Below are 19,560 nucleotides of genomic sequence, written 5' to 3' on the forward strand. Positions count from 1 at the left end.
GTTCTGTCCCTCAGCCACATAGCACTTCTCACAAAGTGAGCTTGTTTATTTACTAGTTTGTGTTTTTTGACTGTGCCCTACTGAGGCCAGGGGCCATGCCTTATTCACCACGTTTCCCTGCACATAATCTGTTTGTTCCTTCCTTCGTTCATTCATTCATTTGCATGTGTACTGAATGTTGTCACTGTGCCTGACTCCATTCTGGGCTTCAGAGATACAGAAAAGAGCACGAGAGAGGAGGTCCCTCCTCAGGACACCACAGGACACCTCTTGGTGGTGGAACTGCGTTCTACATCCTTGTCTTCCCCACCCACATTTGTGGTTTCTGCCAGGTGCCCCATTTTTTAGGGGGGGTGGGAGGCTTTCCCTTCACAAGGGTTGGAGCCTGTGAAGTAAGGACAGTGTGGAGTGTCCTCCCTGGACTGCTCAAGCCCCAGGCTGCCTGTCCCTCACTGAGCTGTATCCAGACGGCTGCCAGGGTCAGATCAAGGCCTTGGTTGGAGGGAACTTGTGACCGCAGTTGCCACCTCCCCCCCCACCCCCATGCTGTGCATAGGCTCTTGAGGTAAGACTGACCAGCTGCTCTCTGTTCTGCTTCCCAGGGCAGCTCAGTCCTGCAGATGTCCACAAGGCCCAGAGCCCAGGCCAGGTGTCCAGCCCAAGGGCCAAGAAGACGACAGAGCAGGCAACACATGGAGCTGGCATCAGGCTCCCAGACCCACTCAGGCTCTGGCCCTGCTCAGAAGGAACTACTCCCTTCAAAACCTCTAGAAAGGAGGTGAGAGGCTGAGCCCCATCCAGACACAGACATGACAGGCATGTTAATACAGAGCAAGTAATTGAAACTTGCTGGGCCTCAGTCTCCTCCTGTGCACAATGGCAAGAAGAGTGTGAGCGAAGAGGTAGGGTCAGGGGTGGCTTTCTTAATGTCCCATGTCTGCACCAAGCTCCCTGCTTCTTCTGTCCCAGAGGCCTAGCCTCACCGCATAGCTTCATCCCACCAAAAGTCTGGACTGAACAGTCCTTGCTGCCTTCGCCAGAGCCTACTTTCCTCTAGTCCCGAGACTAGCACACTATTTATCATGGCCTGATGACCTGTTCTCCTCGTTGTCCAGAGTCCCACCCATCTTCACTCCCAAAATCTTTCTAAAGGCCAAGGATGGGGCGACCCATACAGCCCAAGTTGGGAGATTTGCGAGCGACGGGCTCCCTCTGGTGGACGTAGGGGAAATCCACGGGGCTCTGCCGGGTTCTGTACTGTCCAGGAAAGAGCAGCCTCAGCCACCGCGATGCGGGCTGAAAGCCCTTCCTCCCTCTCTGTTTCTGGAGCCCTGGTCAGACATGAGAGTCAGTGGTCATTTCCCAAGCCTTCCCTCTGTTCAGCTGATATGGTCCTTCTTTTCCTCAAAGGGAGACACCAGGCCTCTCCAGAGCCTGAGCTGAGGCCAGGGTTGGTTCCTCCTTGGGTTCTGGCCCCCTGGGCTCCTTCTTGCTTAATCCGTTCAAATGCTTGGTGCGTGACACCTTCCCTGGGCAGGTGCAGCTCTCGGTCCTCTCTGCTCACTACTCATAGTGACTGCTGACCTAAGTCCCAGTCCCAGGGTCCTCAGCTGCAGGGAATGGGGGCCAGAGTTTGAAGGCTCCCAGCTGTCCTCCTGGCCACACTCTGAGCTGTCCATCAGGCTGCCCTAGGGTCTGTGCCCCCTCTCCCTGGCTGCCGTTGCTGGCCCAGGGGTCCAAAGACCTAGATCTCCAATGCCCAGCCTTCTTCCGCCATGCCTCCTATGTGGCCTCCTGTATTCGGGGCACAGGCCAACCCTGCCTGCCTCAGGACCTGGCCACTCGGTGATCCCTGCCTGCTGAAAACTGCTTCATGGGGAAAGAAGCCCTGCTCCCAGCTTTACATGGAGTAGTCCAGTTTTGCAGTGCAGCTGTCAACCCCCAGCTCCAAGTGCTTGGAGGGAAGGGTAGGGCCAGCCAGAATGGAGGGCAGGGCTCTCCCCAGAACTTCCTCTCCAGAGAGCTCAGCTTCCACTCACAGGACTTGCTCTGAGTTCAGAGAGGCGACAAAAGCTCAAATTAGGAAACACAACTGAAACACTGGAAGGTGGCCTGCAACATTGACTTTGTATACTAGGGGAATGATAGATGTATTATTGAAGGGAAAGGCCTAGCAGCCTGTGGCTGGGAAGTCCTGAGCATAGCCAAGGGACCCAGCTTGGAGGGAGGATGTCCTCATGAGCTCTCCATCAAAGCTGCTGCCCATAGCAACGGGAAGTGCCAGGTGGTCACTTGAGACAACCTCATTTCACATTCAGCCAAGCCCGGGCCCAACTGTGAGGCTCTCGGCAGGGAGCAGATCTCTCCCAGGAAGGAGCTGCTGGTGAAGATTCCATAAGGTACCAGGGGACATATGTTGTTTTTGTCACCAACAGGGATCCCATCACCCTTCTCTTGGCAATAATCTCCTGAAATGGTGTCCAGTTTGCCTCTTGAGGAACTTCCCCTCCCCCACTCTCAACCCAATTCCACCGGCAGAATATGCCATTTGGTCTTGGCCAATCAGTGCCCAGGAACCCTTTGCTAAACTGATTGGCTCAGGGGTCGCACATGACCCTAGTTGATCCAATCAGAGTGAGCACTGGGATTTTTTTTTTTTCTTTTTTTAAAGGTTAGCTCTAGCCCAATATGGTGCTGAAACTCTGGACTCTGAAATCAAGAGTCATGCGCTCCACTGACTGAAACTGCCAGGTGCCCACTCCTGGGATTTTTTGATTGAGTTGCTGCAAAGGGAAGGAGCTTGGGCCTGGGCAGTGAGCCTCGAACTTAAGGCAATGTGAGGGGTGGCGACTGCACCCCACATAGACAGAAGAGTTGAGTCAAGGGGCAGAGGGACCCCAAGTTCTATGACATTACTTGAGTCTCTGGGTTGGCCTGTACGTAATGCCGTACCAATCCCTGGACTTTTCAGTTACACAAGTCAGTACATTTTCTCTTAGTTCAGGCTGGTTCAGGTTGGCTTTTTGTCATCTGTAACTGAGTCACACTAGTAGACAGAAGGATACTGGGCTCCAGGCTCTAAACTCTGAAGCCAATCAGACTTCCATGAACCAGAGACAACTTGAGGAAGGAAGAGCACAGGGGTGTGTGTATTGACTTCTGGTATGTTTTCCAGGTTGAAGGAGAACAGAGGCAGGTGAATCAGCCTCAGAAGAGGCTGTGATCCTCATGGTTCATCTCTCAATAAGATCACAGAGTCCCTGCTGGACTCATTTCCAGCCGAGTGTGTGGGGCGGGCCATGGCCCAGTCATCTGAGCTGCCCACCTTGCATCCACTGCCTGGAGTCCCCCTTTCCCTCTCTCCAGCCTACAGTGGTCTCTGGTCCTCTGATTTTCCAGGAACTCACAGAACTTGCAGGGTTCCCACCTATGCCTCACAGCCAAACGCAGTGTCATAGGACTCATGGGTGAGACCTCCATCTTCATGCAGCCTGGCACCTCCCAACTGTCTCTCTGTTTCAAGGTGTGCCTGAGAGGTTAATCCATCTTGTTTGGCAAAATGCTGGGGTAAGCAATGGGAAGGGTTTTCTTTTTGCATAACAGAAAAGAAAGAAAACAGATTCCCTGGGTCTTTAACATATGAAGGAGTCTCTAAGAGGATAGTTTAAGATGCAGCTCATTCCAAATTTGACCTGAAATTTTAAAATTTAAATTCAATTAATTAACATATAGTGTATTATTCATTTCAGAGGTAGTTTAGTGATTCATCAGTTGCATATAACACCCAGAACTCATTACATCACGTGCCCTCCTTAATACCCAACACTCAGTTACTCTATCCCCCCCCACCTCCTCTCCAACAACCCTATTTGTTCCCTGTAGTTTAGAGTCTCTTATGATTTATCTCTCTCTGATTTCATCTTATTTTTCTCTCCCTTCCCCTATGACACTGTTTTGTTTCTTAAATTCCATGAGTGAAATCATAATTGTGTTTCTCTGACTTATTTCACTTGGCATAACACCCTCTAGTTCCATTCATGTTGTTGCAAATGGCAAGATTTCATTTTTTGATGGCGGAGTAATATTCCACGGATTTAAAAAAATTTTTTTAAAGTTTTATTTATCTATTTGACAGAGAGAGGGATCACAAGTAGGCAGAGAGGCAGGCAGAGAGAGAGGGGGAAGCAGGCTCCCTGCTGAGCAGAGAGCCTGATGCAGGGCTCGATCCCAGGACCTGAGATCCTGACCTGAGCGGAAGGCAGAGGCTTAACCTACTGAGCCACCCAGGCGCCCCTGGGATTTTTTTTTTTTTTTAACATAAACCTGTTAACATACTGAAGGATGTCCAGAAAAAGTTGATCTTGTACAAGGACCCCCAGCATGGCTCAGGGATTATTTGCTGAACTAAGCAGATGATAGGAAAGGATTCCTTTGGGAACTGGTTCCATAGTTTGCCATAGAATCCTGCACAGGCCTCATGCAGGCTCCCTCAGTGGCAGGTGGTCTGGGGTCCTGTGATCCTTGTCAACACAGCCCAGGATGTGGTTGGTGTCAGTAGGTTTGGACGTAGCTAAGGTGTGGAAATGGGTACAAACCTTTCTCGAAAGCATTTGACCTTGTATGTCAAGTTCCAAAAAAAATGTGCACATGCTCTTTTGTCTTAGAAATTCATCTCATCTCCATTCTGTATCCCAGGAAAACTTCTATCCCTTCCCAGAGGTATTCTCTGGGTCCTTCTCACCAATCTCCCCACAATGTCCCAAGTGTGATTCCTGCGGTTTCCACTAGAGCCTGGGAGTGTGGCCTGCTGGACAGTGATGCTGGGCAGACATCTACTCTTAGAAGATACTGAGGCTGGATGGGTTCCAGCCCTATGGGCGGAGATGACCCTGGATTCTCCAATTCTGACCCATTTGTCAATATTGTCCTTAGTCAGCTTTGAGGGCCCAATGACCTCTCTACTAGTCAACCTCTCAGTAAGCACCTCTTACTAGGAGATGCTCATTTCTTTCCCTGGAGACAGAGTGGTCTGAACCCATTTTAAAGGCCCTGGCGTCAAATGAGTCCCATTATTAGGTAGGTGGGCTTTCTATTATTTTCCCACTCTGCTCAGGGGCGACTTAACTTTTAAATGGTTAGTCTCTTGTTATGTGATGACATTTCTTAGATGTGGCACTCCCAGTGGCCACTTGCCTCAGAGGCAAGGTTTCTTTCAGCAAATGATTGCGTCAAAACACAACCAAATCCGTACTGAGGTCTCAGAATTCTGTGCCTGAACGATATCATTTGAACCTGGAAATGCTGGAGGATTGTGATGGTCATAAAACCTCTTGAATATCAAGTATCTACTTTTAAGTAAACATGAACCCTCCAAGAAAAACCTTAGCCTAATTGTACCCAACGTATTGTAGACTATTGCTGAATACAAGCCAATTAAAAGAGAGAAACAATTAGACATTCTTCCAGAAGGGAGGATTTGGATTCCAATCCTGACCAAGGGCTGGGCCCTGAGTAAACAGTGTGTATGGCCAACGACATACCAGGAAAGGAAAGAAAGGACCATTATCAATCCTTATAACATAAAAAAGTGAAAAGAAATTTCAAGTTCTGTAAAGACGTACACCAATCATGTATAACTTAATTACACAGGGGTGCCCTGTGCTCCATATTCAAATTTTCATGTTGTATGGCTCTAATGCACATACTTTAGCCCCAAATGAAAGTAATAATTATATATAAAACATCCAAGTGATAATAATCTTGCTTATCCTCTTATAATTGAGAAGAGCTATTTGGGGGATGATTTGAATAAATCAAGTCATTTAAAAAGCCACTCTAAGAAATTTGACTAAATGCCTTCTTTTCCTTTGAAAACATTTTATTTAATAAGTATAAGAATCCAAAAGCATTCCATGGAACCAAGAGCTGTCTCGGGGTTCCTACGGGGGTAGTCAATACCCACTTATTGCTGTGGCTGTCAGTGATGGTATGTGCTTGGGTTTCTAACCCTCTGAAAGGCATATTTTATTTTATTTTTTTATTTTTTTTATTAAAGATTTTATTTATTTATTTGACAGAGAGAGATCACAAATAGACAGAGAGGCAGGCAGAGAGAGAGAGAGAGGGAAGCAGGCTCGCCGCCAAGCAGAGAGCCCGATGTGGGACTCGATCCCAGGACCCTGAGATCATGACCTGAGCCGAAGGCAGCGGCCTAACCCACTGAGCCACCCAGGCGCCCCTGAAAGGCATATTTTATTTGAAGTAATTTCTACCCCCAACATGGAGCTTAGACTCACGACCCCAAGATTGAGAGCTGCGTGCTCTACCGACTTAGCCAGGCAGGTCCTCCTGAAAGGCATTATTTATTTTTTTTTTTAAAGATTTTATTTACTTGACAGACAGAGATCACAAGTAGGCAGAGAGGCAGAAAGAGAGAGGGAAGCTCTCCCCGCTGAGCAGAGAGCGTGATGCAGGGCTCGATCCCAGGACCCTGGGATCATGACGTGAGCCGAAGGCAGAGGCTTTAACGCACTGAGCCACCCAGGCGCCCCCTCCCCCCTTTAAACTGAGGGTTTAGTAGCATGTGACTCTTGATCACAATGATTATGTGTTTGAGTTTGAGCCCCCTGTTGGGGGTAGAGATTACTTAAAAAAAATAAAGTCTGAAAAAAAAAACAACCCAAAATGGCTTATTAGGGGTCCCTAAACTTTCCCTGTTCACAGCACACTTAGTGTGTCAGTCATTTTTCTACAGTGTAACAAAACCAAAATGTTTTTAAAATTATTATTATGTAGTTAGGTTCAAACAGCTTGTTAAGTATTTTTATCCTAACTTAGTAGTTGTCATATTATTTTGGAAAAAGAAAAGGCACATAAATTGAGAGGAAAAATATTTTATTTGTAATCACAATGACTTATTGATGTGATGTGTGCACATCTTCTCAAACCTTGGAATCAGATTGGACACAACCACCCTCAATTCCTGTTCATACTTTTTTTTAAAAAAATTACTCATTTATTTTAGAGAGAGCATGTGAGTGAGTGCAGCTGGTGGGGGTAGAATCCCAAGCAGACTCTGCCCTCAGTGTGGAGCCTGATGTGGGGCTCGATCCCACGAACTGAGATCATGACCTGAGCTGAAACCAAAAGTTGGACGCTTAACCACTAGGTACCCCTGTTCACATGGACTTTTCAGGGGTACTTGTTTATCACCAAAACGTGCAAAAATTCAGCTTCACAAAGATAACTCACCAAAAAGAACGTAGTGTGGTGCAGTATAATGTTGAAACTGAACTATCTTGAGCTAATAGTGAGCACAGTACAACAGACATCCCCAATGGCTGCATTTCCTTTGAAAATTAAAATATCCTTTGGAACCCTTGTGAATTTGCTGCAGTGCCCTGGGGTGCCTTGGTGCACAGTTTGGGAACCAAATGTATTCACCAAATCTCTGCTTCTCACTCCATTCAACTTCACCCCCCAGTTTATTCAAAACTACGGACAAAGCTGCTTAGCTTCGAACCAAATAAAAATGCACCAAAAAACTGCTAAGCCAGGCTTGGTCTTCACTTTGAGGACTATTTTAACAGTATTTTGAGAGCTGCAAAATAATTACCAGGTCACTAGCAACAAGTTCTGAAAGTAAACTGTTCAATACTGAGGGACTGGTGACCAGGTGCACATTCCGGCGCTCTTTTTGGCTGAGATGTGGAGGATAATCAGAAGGGAAGATGATGCCGTTGGCCCGACAGGCCCCAGGTAGTTCTAAGAACTATGGCAGGAGCAGTCGGGGTGAAGATGTTTGTAAGGCTAGTCAACAGGCCTCGGTCTGGATTGTGGGGCAGCCCTGCTAACGTCCAGGAAGCGGTTATCAACCCTGAAATTCTCTTCCTTCCCCTGAACCCGGTTTCTATCTGCCAGTTCCACCCCAGCCTGGGAGGGAGGGGTGGGGAAGGAAAGCAAGGACATCTGCCGCTGACCTCTGTGGCCTTCTTCTTCATTTCCCCTCTCCATCCTACACCGGGCGGGAAGTGGCGGGTTCACTCTTCTCACAAGGTGGAGCTCTTTGTAGTAAATAAGACAATCCTGTGTGGCCCCTCCCCTCCCCTCCACTACCCTGTTCTTGCTTTGTTGATAGTTTAAGGGACTTAAGAATCTTTTTGAGTAAAGCCTGGCTTTCCATGACTCTTGGTTTGCTGGGACCTTGTCCCTCCTGGGGTAGTTAAAAGCTGAACGCTAACTTCTTTCCATTGCTTCTCACATCAGACTGATGCTGCCACTGGACAGTCCTGTTTCACCCGAGCAGTGATTGCTACCTGAAATGATTTGCTTCCTGTTGCTACCATCTCATTGGAATGGGATGGTAGGGACTTCACTGGTTGAACAAGTATGTCCATCATTTAATACAGCGTCTGGTACATAAACAGTGCTCAGTAAGTATGTGTGGACTGAATGCATAATGCTTAAAGACGCTGCACATAGAATGTTCTCGATATACAACAGTTAGGAAAAGAAAGAAAACAGAAAAAAAATCCAGAAATCCACTAACAAAGATTTTAGGGACAAGGTGGTTGGAAGCAAATGAACAGCCTGCAAGGAGCAGAACTCCCAGGAAAGGGGCTCCCAGAATCCACAAGAATTTCCAGGAGGTGTTAGAAGGATCCAATGCAGCGGACAAAGCAGGAAGGCCATGCAGGGGGCAGTGGGTCAGTGGAGTTCACGGACATACTGGCAGAAAGGAGGCCCCGGGTCAGAGCCAGCCAGCCAGTGGCTGTTGAGGAGTAAATGAGAGGTAGGGAGGTGGAAAGAGTGAGTGGAAACAATCCCAAGGAATTTGGATCTGCATAGAAAGAAGATGGAGCAGGAGCTGTGGGCGTCGCAGGACTGAAGGAAAGCCTTATGTTTAAAAATTTTTTTAAAAAGTTATTTGAGAGTGAGAGAGAATAAGTACGAGCCAGGGGAGGGGCAGAGTGGGGAGAGAGAGGGAGAGAAGCAGATTCCCCGCTGAGTGCAGAGCTTAACACCGGGGCTCCATCCTGGGACCTTGAGATCATGACCTGAGTTAAAGTCCAACACTTAACTGGCTGGTCCACACAGGCACCCCACAAGCCTTAGTTTTTTTAAAATTTATATTTTTAGGGTCACTTGAACATGTTTTGTAGTCTAAGAGTTGGATTCAGAGAAGAGAGGGCTTTCTGGATTTTGCTGAAGTATGTGTAATCTCTTCTCATTTATTTCATTTTCATTTTTTAAAATCTCTTCTTCCTTTCATTCACCTTGCGCTTCCCTTATTGCACGCATTACCATCACCTGTCACCTCCCTCTACTAGAGACAAATCCCCGAAAGGCAGTCCTGTGCCTCACACGTATGCATATGGGAAGAGTGCGAGTGTGGCCTTCGGTGGACTGGACTCCCCTCCAACTCTTTCCTGCCCAACTGAGGCCAGACTCGGTGCTTCACCACACCCCCCTGACAGAAGTCCACAAGCCTGCATGTGACTTTAGCTTACCTTACAGACGTCCGTGTACATCTATCCGTCTCTGACACTTACTGCCTCTACCAGCATTTCTCAAAGTCTGGTCCACAGACCGCTTGCGTCAGAATCACCTGGGCTGCTGCAGCAGGTAGATTTCTGGGCCCTGCACCTACTGAACCCCAATCTCTGGAGGGTGGGGGAGGTACCCGTACACATGCCGGGCCTGGGCTGCATGCCTCTCCTCTGTGACATTCTGTGGCCTTTGATGTATCCGCAAAACCCCCAGCTCTGCAGGCGCTTAGACCTGCACCCATTCTACCGGAGCTGACTCTGACTTACAAGGGCCCGAGTCCCCACAGCTTTTGTGTTCTCTCCTTTCGATTGTGCTCATGCCTGCCCGCACCCCTTCCCTTTTCCTCCTCCCACCATAGCTGCAGCCATCCTCCCGGCCAGCTCCAGTCCCTCCTGCACAGCTCAGAACCCGTCAATCGCACTGTCCCCGGAGCATACTTTTTGGGCCTTGTTTCATGATAAAATGATCAGCGCTGCCTGAACACACACACTGTTGCCTGGAGAGATGGTGAATGTCTAAGAATGACTAGGCTGTAGTTCTTTTTTTTTCTCTGAGCAGCTGACAAAGAAGTGTGTCCCTGACAGTTCTGGCTGGGTGAGTGAGTGGAGAGGGGCAGTGAAGGAGGATCTGAGCAAGGGGAGAAGCTTCCTTGGGACAACTCATCTCTGCTGGGAGGTGTCCAGTTCTCTAAGTGCCTTCCCCGCTGGAATTCTAGGGAGCAGATGTAGTTCAGGAAAGGAGACGAGTTCACTCTGAGGGAAGAGATGGCATTTCCAGAAAGCAAAAGGAAATCTGGATTCATTTTAACTTTGTTTTCTCATCCAATCTTGGTATTTAAAAATTAGCTTTTGAAGACGAAAGCCCTCATGTGAGGAATGGAATTATCACTGAAAGCTGGTGACAGTCCACTAAAAATGTCCTCCTCCCCACCCACAGAGGCAAACAGACCCTTTGGTAAGAAAACGAGGAGGAATATGTGAGCAGGGGCTATGCCAGAGGGCCCATCTCTGGCTATATTCTCCTTCCCTCTGGTCTCAGCCTTACTACTGTGCGAACTGGAAACCCTTTAATTGCTGGTATTGTATAAAGAACAGTGAAGGCTGCTGGTAGCTCAGAGGTAAGCTTCTAAAAAAGAACACTTCTCTGTCACATCAGACTTGCAGGCACCCAGCTACCATCACTCTCTCCCACGCTGGCTTCCTCTGCCTGGGTTTTAAGGCCTCCCAGCACCCCACCCCATCCCAGATGTGTTCCCACCATTCTCCACATGACCTCAGGGAGATCTTTTCTCCATTCTGGAACTTCTGTCCTCTCACATAATAGAAGAGTTTCTGCTCTGTCAGCCTGGACTTCTACCCTTTCCCGAAACCTCTTGAGCAAAGGTACATCATAGAGGTATGAGAAAAGTTAAAAGCAACACCATACAAAGGGAACATCTATGTTGTGGAAAAGAACCACTGCATATCATGTCTCAAAGACAAAAGTTAAGGTCATGGGTCTTGTTTGGGTACATTGTATGTTCTCCGAAAGCAGCAATTGAAGCATCAGGAATGCAAAATCTATTAGTCAATTTCTGGAGTAAAATACAGTTGTGGTCCTACGGTCTGATACATGTCTTTTCTTCACATCATGGGGCTGGGTTCATGTTCCAGAAAAAGCAGAGATGAAAGCAGTGCCATGCTAAAGACTGTAGGAATATTTTAATTCATGTGTTTTAATTCATTACGTAATAATAATATCACAGTCTATTTTACAAGTTAAATGTATGAGAATGTATGAAATAGAAATGGTAGGAAAAAAACTAAACATAGGTCAGGAATATGAATTTTTCCAAAACCAGGGGCCAAAGGAAGATGCATTGCCTGCAGGGCCCAAGGAGGAAGCAGAGGGGGCGGGAACAGCATCGGCTCTTGTGATAAGCATCTGTCCCTGTGCCACCCTGGGAAGGAGTCAAGGCTCACCCTCTGCCCTGGTCTGGGGTTGGGAGTTGAGTCTGGTCAGTGGAAGATGGCGGCTTGGGAGGAAACAGCCATCTGGTTACCTACACAGAACTGGTCCCCTGGTGGCCGCAGGTGGGTTGCCGTACAGGGAATTAGGGGTGGAAATGTCAAAAATCAAATGCGTGGAGGAAAAAAGTCAACAGTTTCCTCCTTTCCCCCCCAAAACCCAAATTCTTGAAATGCACACACATTCTTCTCTCAAACGTAGAAAAGTCTCACTCTGGATGTGCTTACAAGAAGATCGTCGTCAAAAAACTTTGTCTCTATGATAACATTCCCACTATAAGTAAGAAGAGAGGGCAAAAGAATGAGTGTGTTAGGCAACAGATTTCATTTCCACAAAGTGGCTTCAGTTTGGGTCTGCTGGGCCTGGGGACACGCACCTACCTAGAACTTTGGCTTGGGGACACTGAAATCTACGTCCAAATGGGGTTAGAAGTCTAATGTGACATTTAACTTTGTGATTAGATTTTTTTCTCCTCAAGTTCAGAAAACAGAAGAAAGAGGATGTTTTAATCCTTGATATATGTAAACCCCTTAGCAGAGTGCTCTGCAAACAGGGGTGCTTATACATATGACTTTTTTTTTTTTTTTTTAAATATGAGTGACTTTTTGATATACATGGAAACCTGCAGGTCTCTGGTAGGCAGTTATGGGTTGGTCTTTCCTGCATCTATTTCCATCACTTTGGGTAACAACACTCTGCTCTTCTTCTGGGGACCCACCACATCTCCAGTCCATGGGTCAATCCAGTAGCCTCTCCTTCACCTGGCAGAGGGCTAGGCACAGGACATAATGTGGGCTAATCAGACTCTTCCCCTGCTCCCCGCTGGAGCAGGATCCTTCCTATGGCTGCTCCTGAGGGAGATTTTCGATGGATTCCTGCCACCTGCATCTTTGAAGCTACCCAGGTCTCAGTACCACCAGCCACCCACTACCCCCCATCCCCCTTCAGGTCTGTACTATCAGCTGGAGTCATTTCTATGGCTTGCAGCCAAAGAACCCCAAATGACACACCTGTAATTTACGGGGGGAATTTCATTTTTCTTGGTGGGTATCCTAGTGTTTCCAAACCAAACCACTCTCGAACCAAGTTAAGGACAATAGAGGTACTGTTTTTGGGTTCCAGAAAGGAAAATACGAGTTAAAGAACCTAAATAAGTCATCACAGACTTATTGGACCTGGGCAAGAAGGAGTCAATGAAGGTTAAAAAAACAAACAAACAAAAAAAACCCCTTCTATATACTACCCTGTACTTTCCCAGGTAATTAATAGTCAGCAGATATATTTTTGTTGGCAATTAATTATAAAATAGGTAAATAAGAAACTCAAGATTTAATTGGCATTAGAATATAAAAATATCTACGATTGTAATTAAAAATCTATTAAAGCAAACATCTTATAAAGCAAACAACCTCTATTTACATTCAGTGTGGCTTTCACCAAGGATCTGTTTAAAGGGACAATCTAATATTACACAAATATCTGTGGGAATAACTCATTACTAGACACTATTACTAAGACCTCTGAAAGTCTAATACCTTTTCCGAAGAGAAAATGTAAGTTGGGCCCTTACTGACAGTGTTTTTGGATAAAGGACAAACAAATTATTCTTTGAGCAGGAAGCATAACTATGAAAATGGTAAGCTAGTCTCTGAAAAACTATAACCAAACATTATCCTCTAAAACAAACTTAGAACTTTGCCAGATTCCATTAAAGGCCATTCAAGAAAAGTACAGAGTATCAGAAGTTTGGTTGTCAGGTAAGTGAGCAAATTAGCCTAGATTTAATATAGAGTACAGGCCAGTTTCCTCACATATCATCTTCTTTCATCCTCTCTACACCTTTGTGAGATAGAATTATTAATTCTGTGTGTAGAGAGGAGAAAAATAAGGCCAGAGAAGTTAACATTGTCCAAGACTGCACAGCAAGTCAGGGTTAATCAGGAATTTAGTCTAAAGGTCTAAAGTTTTTTAAATTTTTTTCCATTTGATGACACTGTCTTTTTCTTATGACAGAGTCAGTAACCTGTAAACTCAAATACCCCTGAATACTCTCTCCCCTTATTTTCACCCGGGGCTGCCCTCTGAGCAGCACTGTCAGCCCCCCTGCTTGGAACCCACTCCCCAGAGCCTGCGGTCTGCTCACTCACGTTAGCACGCTGGCGGGCATCATCTGGGATTCGGGCGCGGCCTCTATCAGGGACTGCCAGGTGTTTGTGGAGTTTGGGATCACAAAGCCAAACTCGAAGAACCATTCTGAAGGAAGAACAAAAAGCTGGTGAGTGGGCACCCCAGAGAGTCTCGGGGCTCTACACCTGCCCCCCCTTTAGAGTGAGCCTCTTCTTACCCCAAGAACCATAAATGAAGCTGTCAGAAACCTCCGGGGCCAGAGGCATGTGAAAGAGGCATGACAACCCCTCAGGCTGTCCCCCGACCACACCAGGGCTTACTCCCTCTGCTCTAGGGTCTAAAGGGTGAGGACCAGTGGGCAGATACAGTATAAGCAAGCTTTCTTAGCAATAGGCTATGTGTATATGATAAACAGAAGAACAGACTAGGCCTTTCACTTGCAATTCCAGCTGTAAGACACGGACGTGCACTCTTACAGTTCATGGTGGAAACTCGGTGCAGAGTGGCCTTGGCGGCCAGATCTGCGGGAGACTGAGAGCTCTGTACCAGGCCCTTGTTGGCAGCTTCCTCATGACCACATTATAATTCGCCAGTGATAAAGCAGGCACCAACCCAGGCCCACCAGTGTCAGAAACCCTTTTGTTGGGCTCAAAGCCCCTTGTCATTGCCAGCTTTGTTTTTGCTGGGGCCCCCAGTCTCGCAAGGTGTAGGAATCCCATCACAAACTGAGTTGCCAAATCAACGTTACCAAAGCAGTGTTTTAAGTTCACTGGGTCCTGCCTTTTTACTCTGTCATCCTAAGTTGGGCTTCCAGGCACTAGGCCACAGAATACCTTCTAGGCATTGCCCTTTGAAGTAAACTTTTTGTTCCAGGCGGAATTTTTCCATTTGCTCTGCTGAAGAGAAGTTCAACTCTCGAGACACTGCCTTGCACTTGAGGATTTTCTTGGGAACACGGGCTGGTAAATAAAAAGAAATATTGAAGCCATTCTCAATGAAAATCATGTACTATGATTCCTTAAGCTTCTGGGAGCTTCTTAGAGCTGATTTAGAGAACACATTATCTATGTTAAATTTCAGAGAAAAGCCTTGGTAACACATTTAAAGGCAGAGGTCCCCAATTGGTCAAGTGCATCTGACTGAAATATCTTTATTATTATTTTTTAAAGATTTCATTTATTTATTTGAGAGACAGAGAGAAAGAGAGGGAGAGCACAGAAGGAGAGGGTGAAACAGATACCCTGCTGAGCAGAGAGCCTGATGCAGGGATGCAGAGCATGATCCCACCACCCCAAGATCACAACCTGAGCAGAAGGCATTTGCTTAACCGACTGAGCCACCCAGGCGCCCCCCTGAAAGATCTTTAAGAAACACCAGATATAGTGCATTCAAGGGCCTTCCCTAGCTGTTCTCATTAGGAAAAGGGCTGAATGGACACCTTCTTTACTCTGTTCTGTTGGTTTTAACTCCTTAGTCTTTCTTTTATTTCAGGGAGATAAAAATGGAATTTTTCTTTTAAAAAAAAGTTGAGAGCTTAGTTTATATCTTTAGGCATGTTTTAATGTTAAAATTTCAGCACAAAATGAGTTTCAGGAAGTGAGAGGGAAAAAAGGTAGGAAAGGAACTGGGAATCTCAGTAACACATGCTGTCCCTGCAGGGGTTTGCCCATCAGGATCTGCATTAATTTAGCTCCCTGATGCTTAGGCCCTGCTCCTGAAACGTCAGAGCCCTGTGCAGGGCAAGGGTTGGGGAGTACCTTCATGCTCCACTCCAGGGACTGACAGGTCTTCTGTTCCTTGCCACAGTATCTTCCCTGTCTCAGCATCCCGGAGGTTCATCCAATTTCTGATCAAATGTATTAAGGAAAACAATGCACTGAAAGCGACTCTAACTTTGCACTCAAGGTGTGTTCTAGCTCTCAGATTTGCTACCAACTCCTGTTTACCTTTTAGCAAGTCGGTCTATCTGCCAAGTGCCATGAAAGCAAATGAGGAGGTGTAGGAGGGTCCAGAGGACATCTAAAGGAAGATCGTAGCACAGACCCAACAGAGATTTTTTTTTTAAGACTTTATTTCTTTATTTGACAGAGAGAGAGAGCACCAGCAGGGGAAGTGGCAGGCAGAGGGAGAAGGAGAAGGGCTCCCCTGCTGGGCGGGGAGTCCAATGTGGGGCCAGATCCCAGCAGGCTGGGATTGATCACAATGGGACAGAGGGCAGATGCTTAATGACTGAACCACCTAGGCGCCCCCCCAGTGGAGATATTTTTATCTCAACATGAGAACCAAAGACTACACATCTAGAAACTGCAAGGAGAGAGAAAATGAATAGTACAAAATTAAAAAATTTCCAACAGAATCAGACCAACCAAGATAAAAGACTTAAAGAAACAGATAAGAGAGGTATCCCAAAAAGTGACTCATGCAGACCACCGCCACAGCCCATAAATTTTGTTCACAAGTCCACAGATCTCAAGTACCCATTTAACTGCCTGTTCTTAGATATAAGAAACTAGCCAAGGATCACCAGAAACCGAAATGAAAGACAAACCAAAACAAAGAGAAAAAAGCAACTTAAGAGGAAAAAAGAGACTACTGAGGAAGATACAAAAATTTTTTTTTAATATTCTGTTTGTTTTTTTTTTTTAAAGATTTTATTTATTTATTTGACATAGAGAGATCCCAAGTAGGCAGAGAGGCAGGCAGAGAGAAAGAGAGAGAGAGAGAGAGAGAGAGAGAAGCAGGCTTCCTGCCAAGCAGAGAGCCCGATGCGGGACTCGATACCAGGACCCTGAGATCATGACCTGAGCCAAAGGCAGTGGCTTAACCCACTGAGCCACCCAGGTGCCCCCCCCAAAATTTTTTTTTAAAGATTTTGTTTATTTATTTGAGAATGAGGTGAGAGAGCACAAGCAGGGGGAGCAGCCTGATCCCAGGAAGCTGAGATCATGACCTGAGTGGGAGGTAGATGCTTAACCAACTGAGTCACCCAGGCATCCCAGAAGATACAAACTTTTAAAAAGAAGTATTAAGAACTAACAAAATTGGGTTACCTGGGTGGCTCAGTTGTTAAGCATCTGTCTTTGGCTTGGGCCCTGATTCCAGAGTCCTGGGATTAAGCCCCACAGGGAGCCTGCTTCCCCCTCTCCCACTCCCCTGCTGTGTTCCCTCTCTTGCTGTCTCTCTCTCTGTCAAATAAATAAATAAATCTAAGAACAAACAAACAAAACAGCCAGAGATAACATAACCCTTATACACTAAAAATCATATACAATTAAATTTTGTATATTTTAGGTGATCTTCTCTGGCTCAAGTTTACAAATTTTGAGGCTAGTCAATTGATAATCTCATTTAATCATAAAATGCCTTCTAACTTAAGTAGTTATATTTTCTAGTTTCTGTATTGTTCATCATACAATAAATGAATCACTAATAGCAATGAAGAAAAGAACATTCAGAGAACAAAAAAGAATGCTAGAAAAATACACATTTTGATAGCAGAACCAAACAACTCAATGCAGGGGATGGAAGACAAACCTGAGGAACTCTTTCAGAAAGAAAAATAAAAAGGGACAAGGCTGGAAAACAGGAGAGTAAAGATAAAAGAACCAGGTATCAATCTAAGAGATCCAAAATCTAACAGGCGTTCAAGAAAGAACCGAAAAACCATGGAGAGGAAGTGATCAATGAATTAATTCGAGAAAATGTCCTAGACTGAAGATCTAGCAAGTGACCAAGTCACATCATTGTGAACTTGCAAAACGTCAAGGTTAAAGCAAAGCTTCCAGAGGAAAAACAAGTCACACAAAGGTCAGAATCAGAATGGGAAAAAAAAAATCAGAATGAATCACACTTTTCAACAGGGACTCTGGAGGATAGAAAAAAATGAAGCTGTGCCTTTATGAATCTCAGGGAAATTCCTAAAACTAAAAAAAGATTTACCTTCTCAAGAAACTAATGATAATATGCTATTTCAAAATGACAGGGAAGACTAAGGAAAAAGACGATATTGAATCCATGAGCAAGTGGGGCGCCTGGGTGGCTCAGTGGGTTAAAGCCTCTGCCTTAGGCTCAGGTCATGATCCCAGGGTCCTAGGATTGAGTCCCGCATCTGGCTCTCTGTTCAGCAGGGAGCCTGCTTCCTCCTCTCTCTCTCTCTCTCTGCCTGCCTCTCTGCCTACTTGTGATCTCTATCGGTCAAATAAATAAATAAATAAATAAATAAAATCTTTGAATCCATGAGCAAGGGACTTAAACAAGATACAGATGAAAAAGTCCTCTTTAGAGGACTGAAGGGTGACAGGCCGAGGTCCAGACAAGAGCAGGTCAGAAGGCTTAGAAAGAGATCTTAAGAAGATGAAATTCAGAGAATATCTGATGGGTTTAAATGGAAAAGATTTATACAGTTAGGGGATATTTGGGGGTTCATTAGTGAGAAGCACAGAAAGCCTAAGTAAATGAATAAAAAACCAAGACAATAATTAACATCAGGGAAAAATCAAAGGTGGTATTGGAAGAAAAAAGCAGTTACACTATACTACATGGCATCACTGCAAATACGACTGACATAGTCATAATAATAAAACCACAGACTATGGATCCAATATCATTATCCTGGGAGGATGGGGGAAGGAGAAGAGCATGTATGTGTGGTCAGGCAGAAAGTGTTGGGAAAGAACAAAACTCATTTTCCACAGCGAGAAGTCGATAAACAATGCCTAAAATAGAGACATTAAGGCATAGCCACAGTGTGCAATTCAGAAATATGAAGATAAGTAGTAAATAAATCAGCTAGAAACTGAAAATGGTTTTCTCCAGGGAGTAGAAAATAGGAATGGAAGGATATAGAACGCAGCTCATCATTCAAAACCAGGTAGAATTATAACTCTGAACAATGTACACACACAACATTGATAAATATAAACACTAAATTTAAAAAGACAGTCCTGAGTTTTTTTTAAACAATGGACAAATAATTTTAAAAACATTAGTATTTCCATACATAGAGGCTAAGTCTGAGAAAGATAGCTAATATTTACAAAGAGATGGACCTTCAGATAAACAGTTGATAAAGTTTACAGGTTTTTTGTTTTTTTTTTTCGTTTTTGCTGTCTAGCAACCAAACCCTCTTCCCAACAGCACCATGTTGCCCCTGTGGGAGGCAGCGACTACAAGGCATTACTGTAACTAGAAGAGCCAAATCCTTCCCTCTGGAGCCTGGTGCAGCTGGGGGTAAGCACGTGACCTAGGCTTGGAAGCCTGGGTACCAGGAGTTGAGGAAAAGTCAGCAGTTCTGCAGGATGGGGCAGAAGCTCTGCTAACCCAAACTTCCCTGCTTTGTGACCACTGCCCTGTCAGTTCTGAAACCCCAGGGAGGTTTTCAGGCTTCAGGCTTTCTGACTGAGTAGCTTGCAGTGTTGAACCAAAAGAAAGCAACATGGCTGATTAGCATCACTATGCATGAAACAGTACAGTTAACCCTCTGGAGACATTCTTTCTAGGTTTTGCTGTTACTGAAGTCACAAAAGATAACCAAGGGTTACCCTGGCTTCTTGTGCTCTCAACCTGCTGGTGCACTGCACACCCACCCCACTCCCCTATGAACCTACCATTGCTTAGAAGTTGGGTTGGTTGTGCTTCTCTCCTCTCCTTTTGTGTAATCCTAACAGTCTCCTCATATGCTCATTATATCCCCAGATACAACTGCTCTTATATACCTTTGCAGTTTTCTTCTTCTCTGCTTCAGTTTTGAAATTCTACTTTTTAAAAACCTAATTCAAAAGCAAGTCAAAAGTATACATACTTGCTTAGATCACCTTTTTTAACCGACTGAGCCACCCAGGTGTCCCTAGATCACCTTTTTAAATGTGTGTGTGTGTG

The 19,560-nt window shown here is 45.5% G+C and overlaps 1 protein-coding gene across 1 annotated transcript in view; it reads right to left on the reverse strand.

Annotated features, from left to right (window-relative positions):
- Positions 1-11,242: 11,242 nt before the first annotated feature.
- The window catches only part of PDE6D (phosphodiesterase 6D), a 49,826-nt gene continuing 41,508 nt past the window's right edge, over positions 11,243-19,560 (reverse strand). The window contains exons 2-5 of the mRNA XM_046019802.1: positions 15,441-15,529; positions 14,517-14,642; positions 13,704-13,809; positions 11,243-11,829 (exon numbers count right to left, since the gene is read on the reverse strand). Of these exons, the coding sequence (XP_045875758.1) occupies positions 11,748-11,829; positions 13,704-13,809; positions 14,517-14,642; positions 15,441-15,529 (403 nt within the window). The 3' untranslated portion in view covers positions 11,243-11,747. The remainder of the gene's footprint in view (positions 11,830-13,703; positions 13,810-14,516; positions 14,643-15,440; positions 15,530-19,560) is intronic.

This window comes from Meles meles, chromosome 9 (assembly GCF_922984935.1).
Source record: "Meles meles chromosome 9, mMelMel3.1 paternal haplotype, whole genome shotgun sequence".
Classification (NCBI taxonomy): Eukaryota; Metazoa; Chordata; class Mammalia; order Carnivora; family Mustelidae; genus Meles; species Meles meles.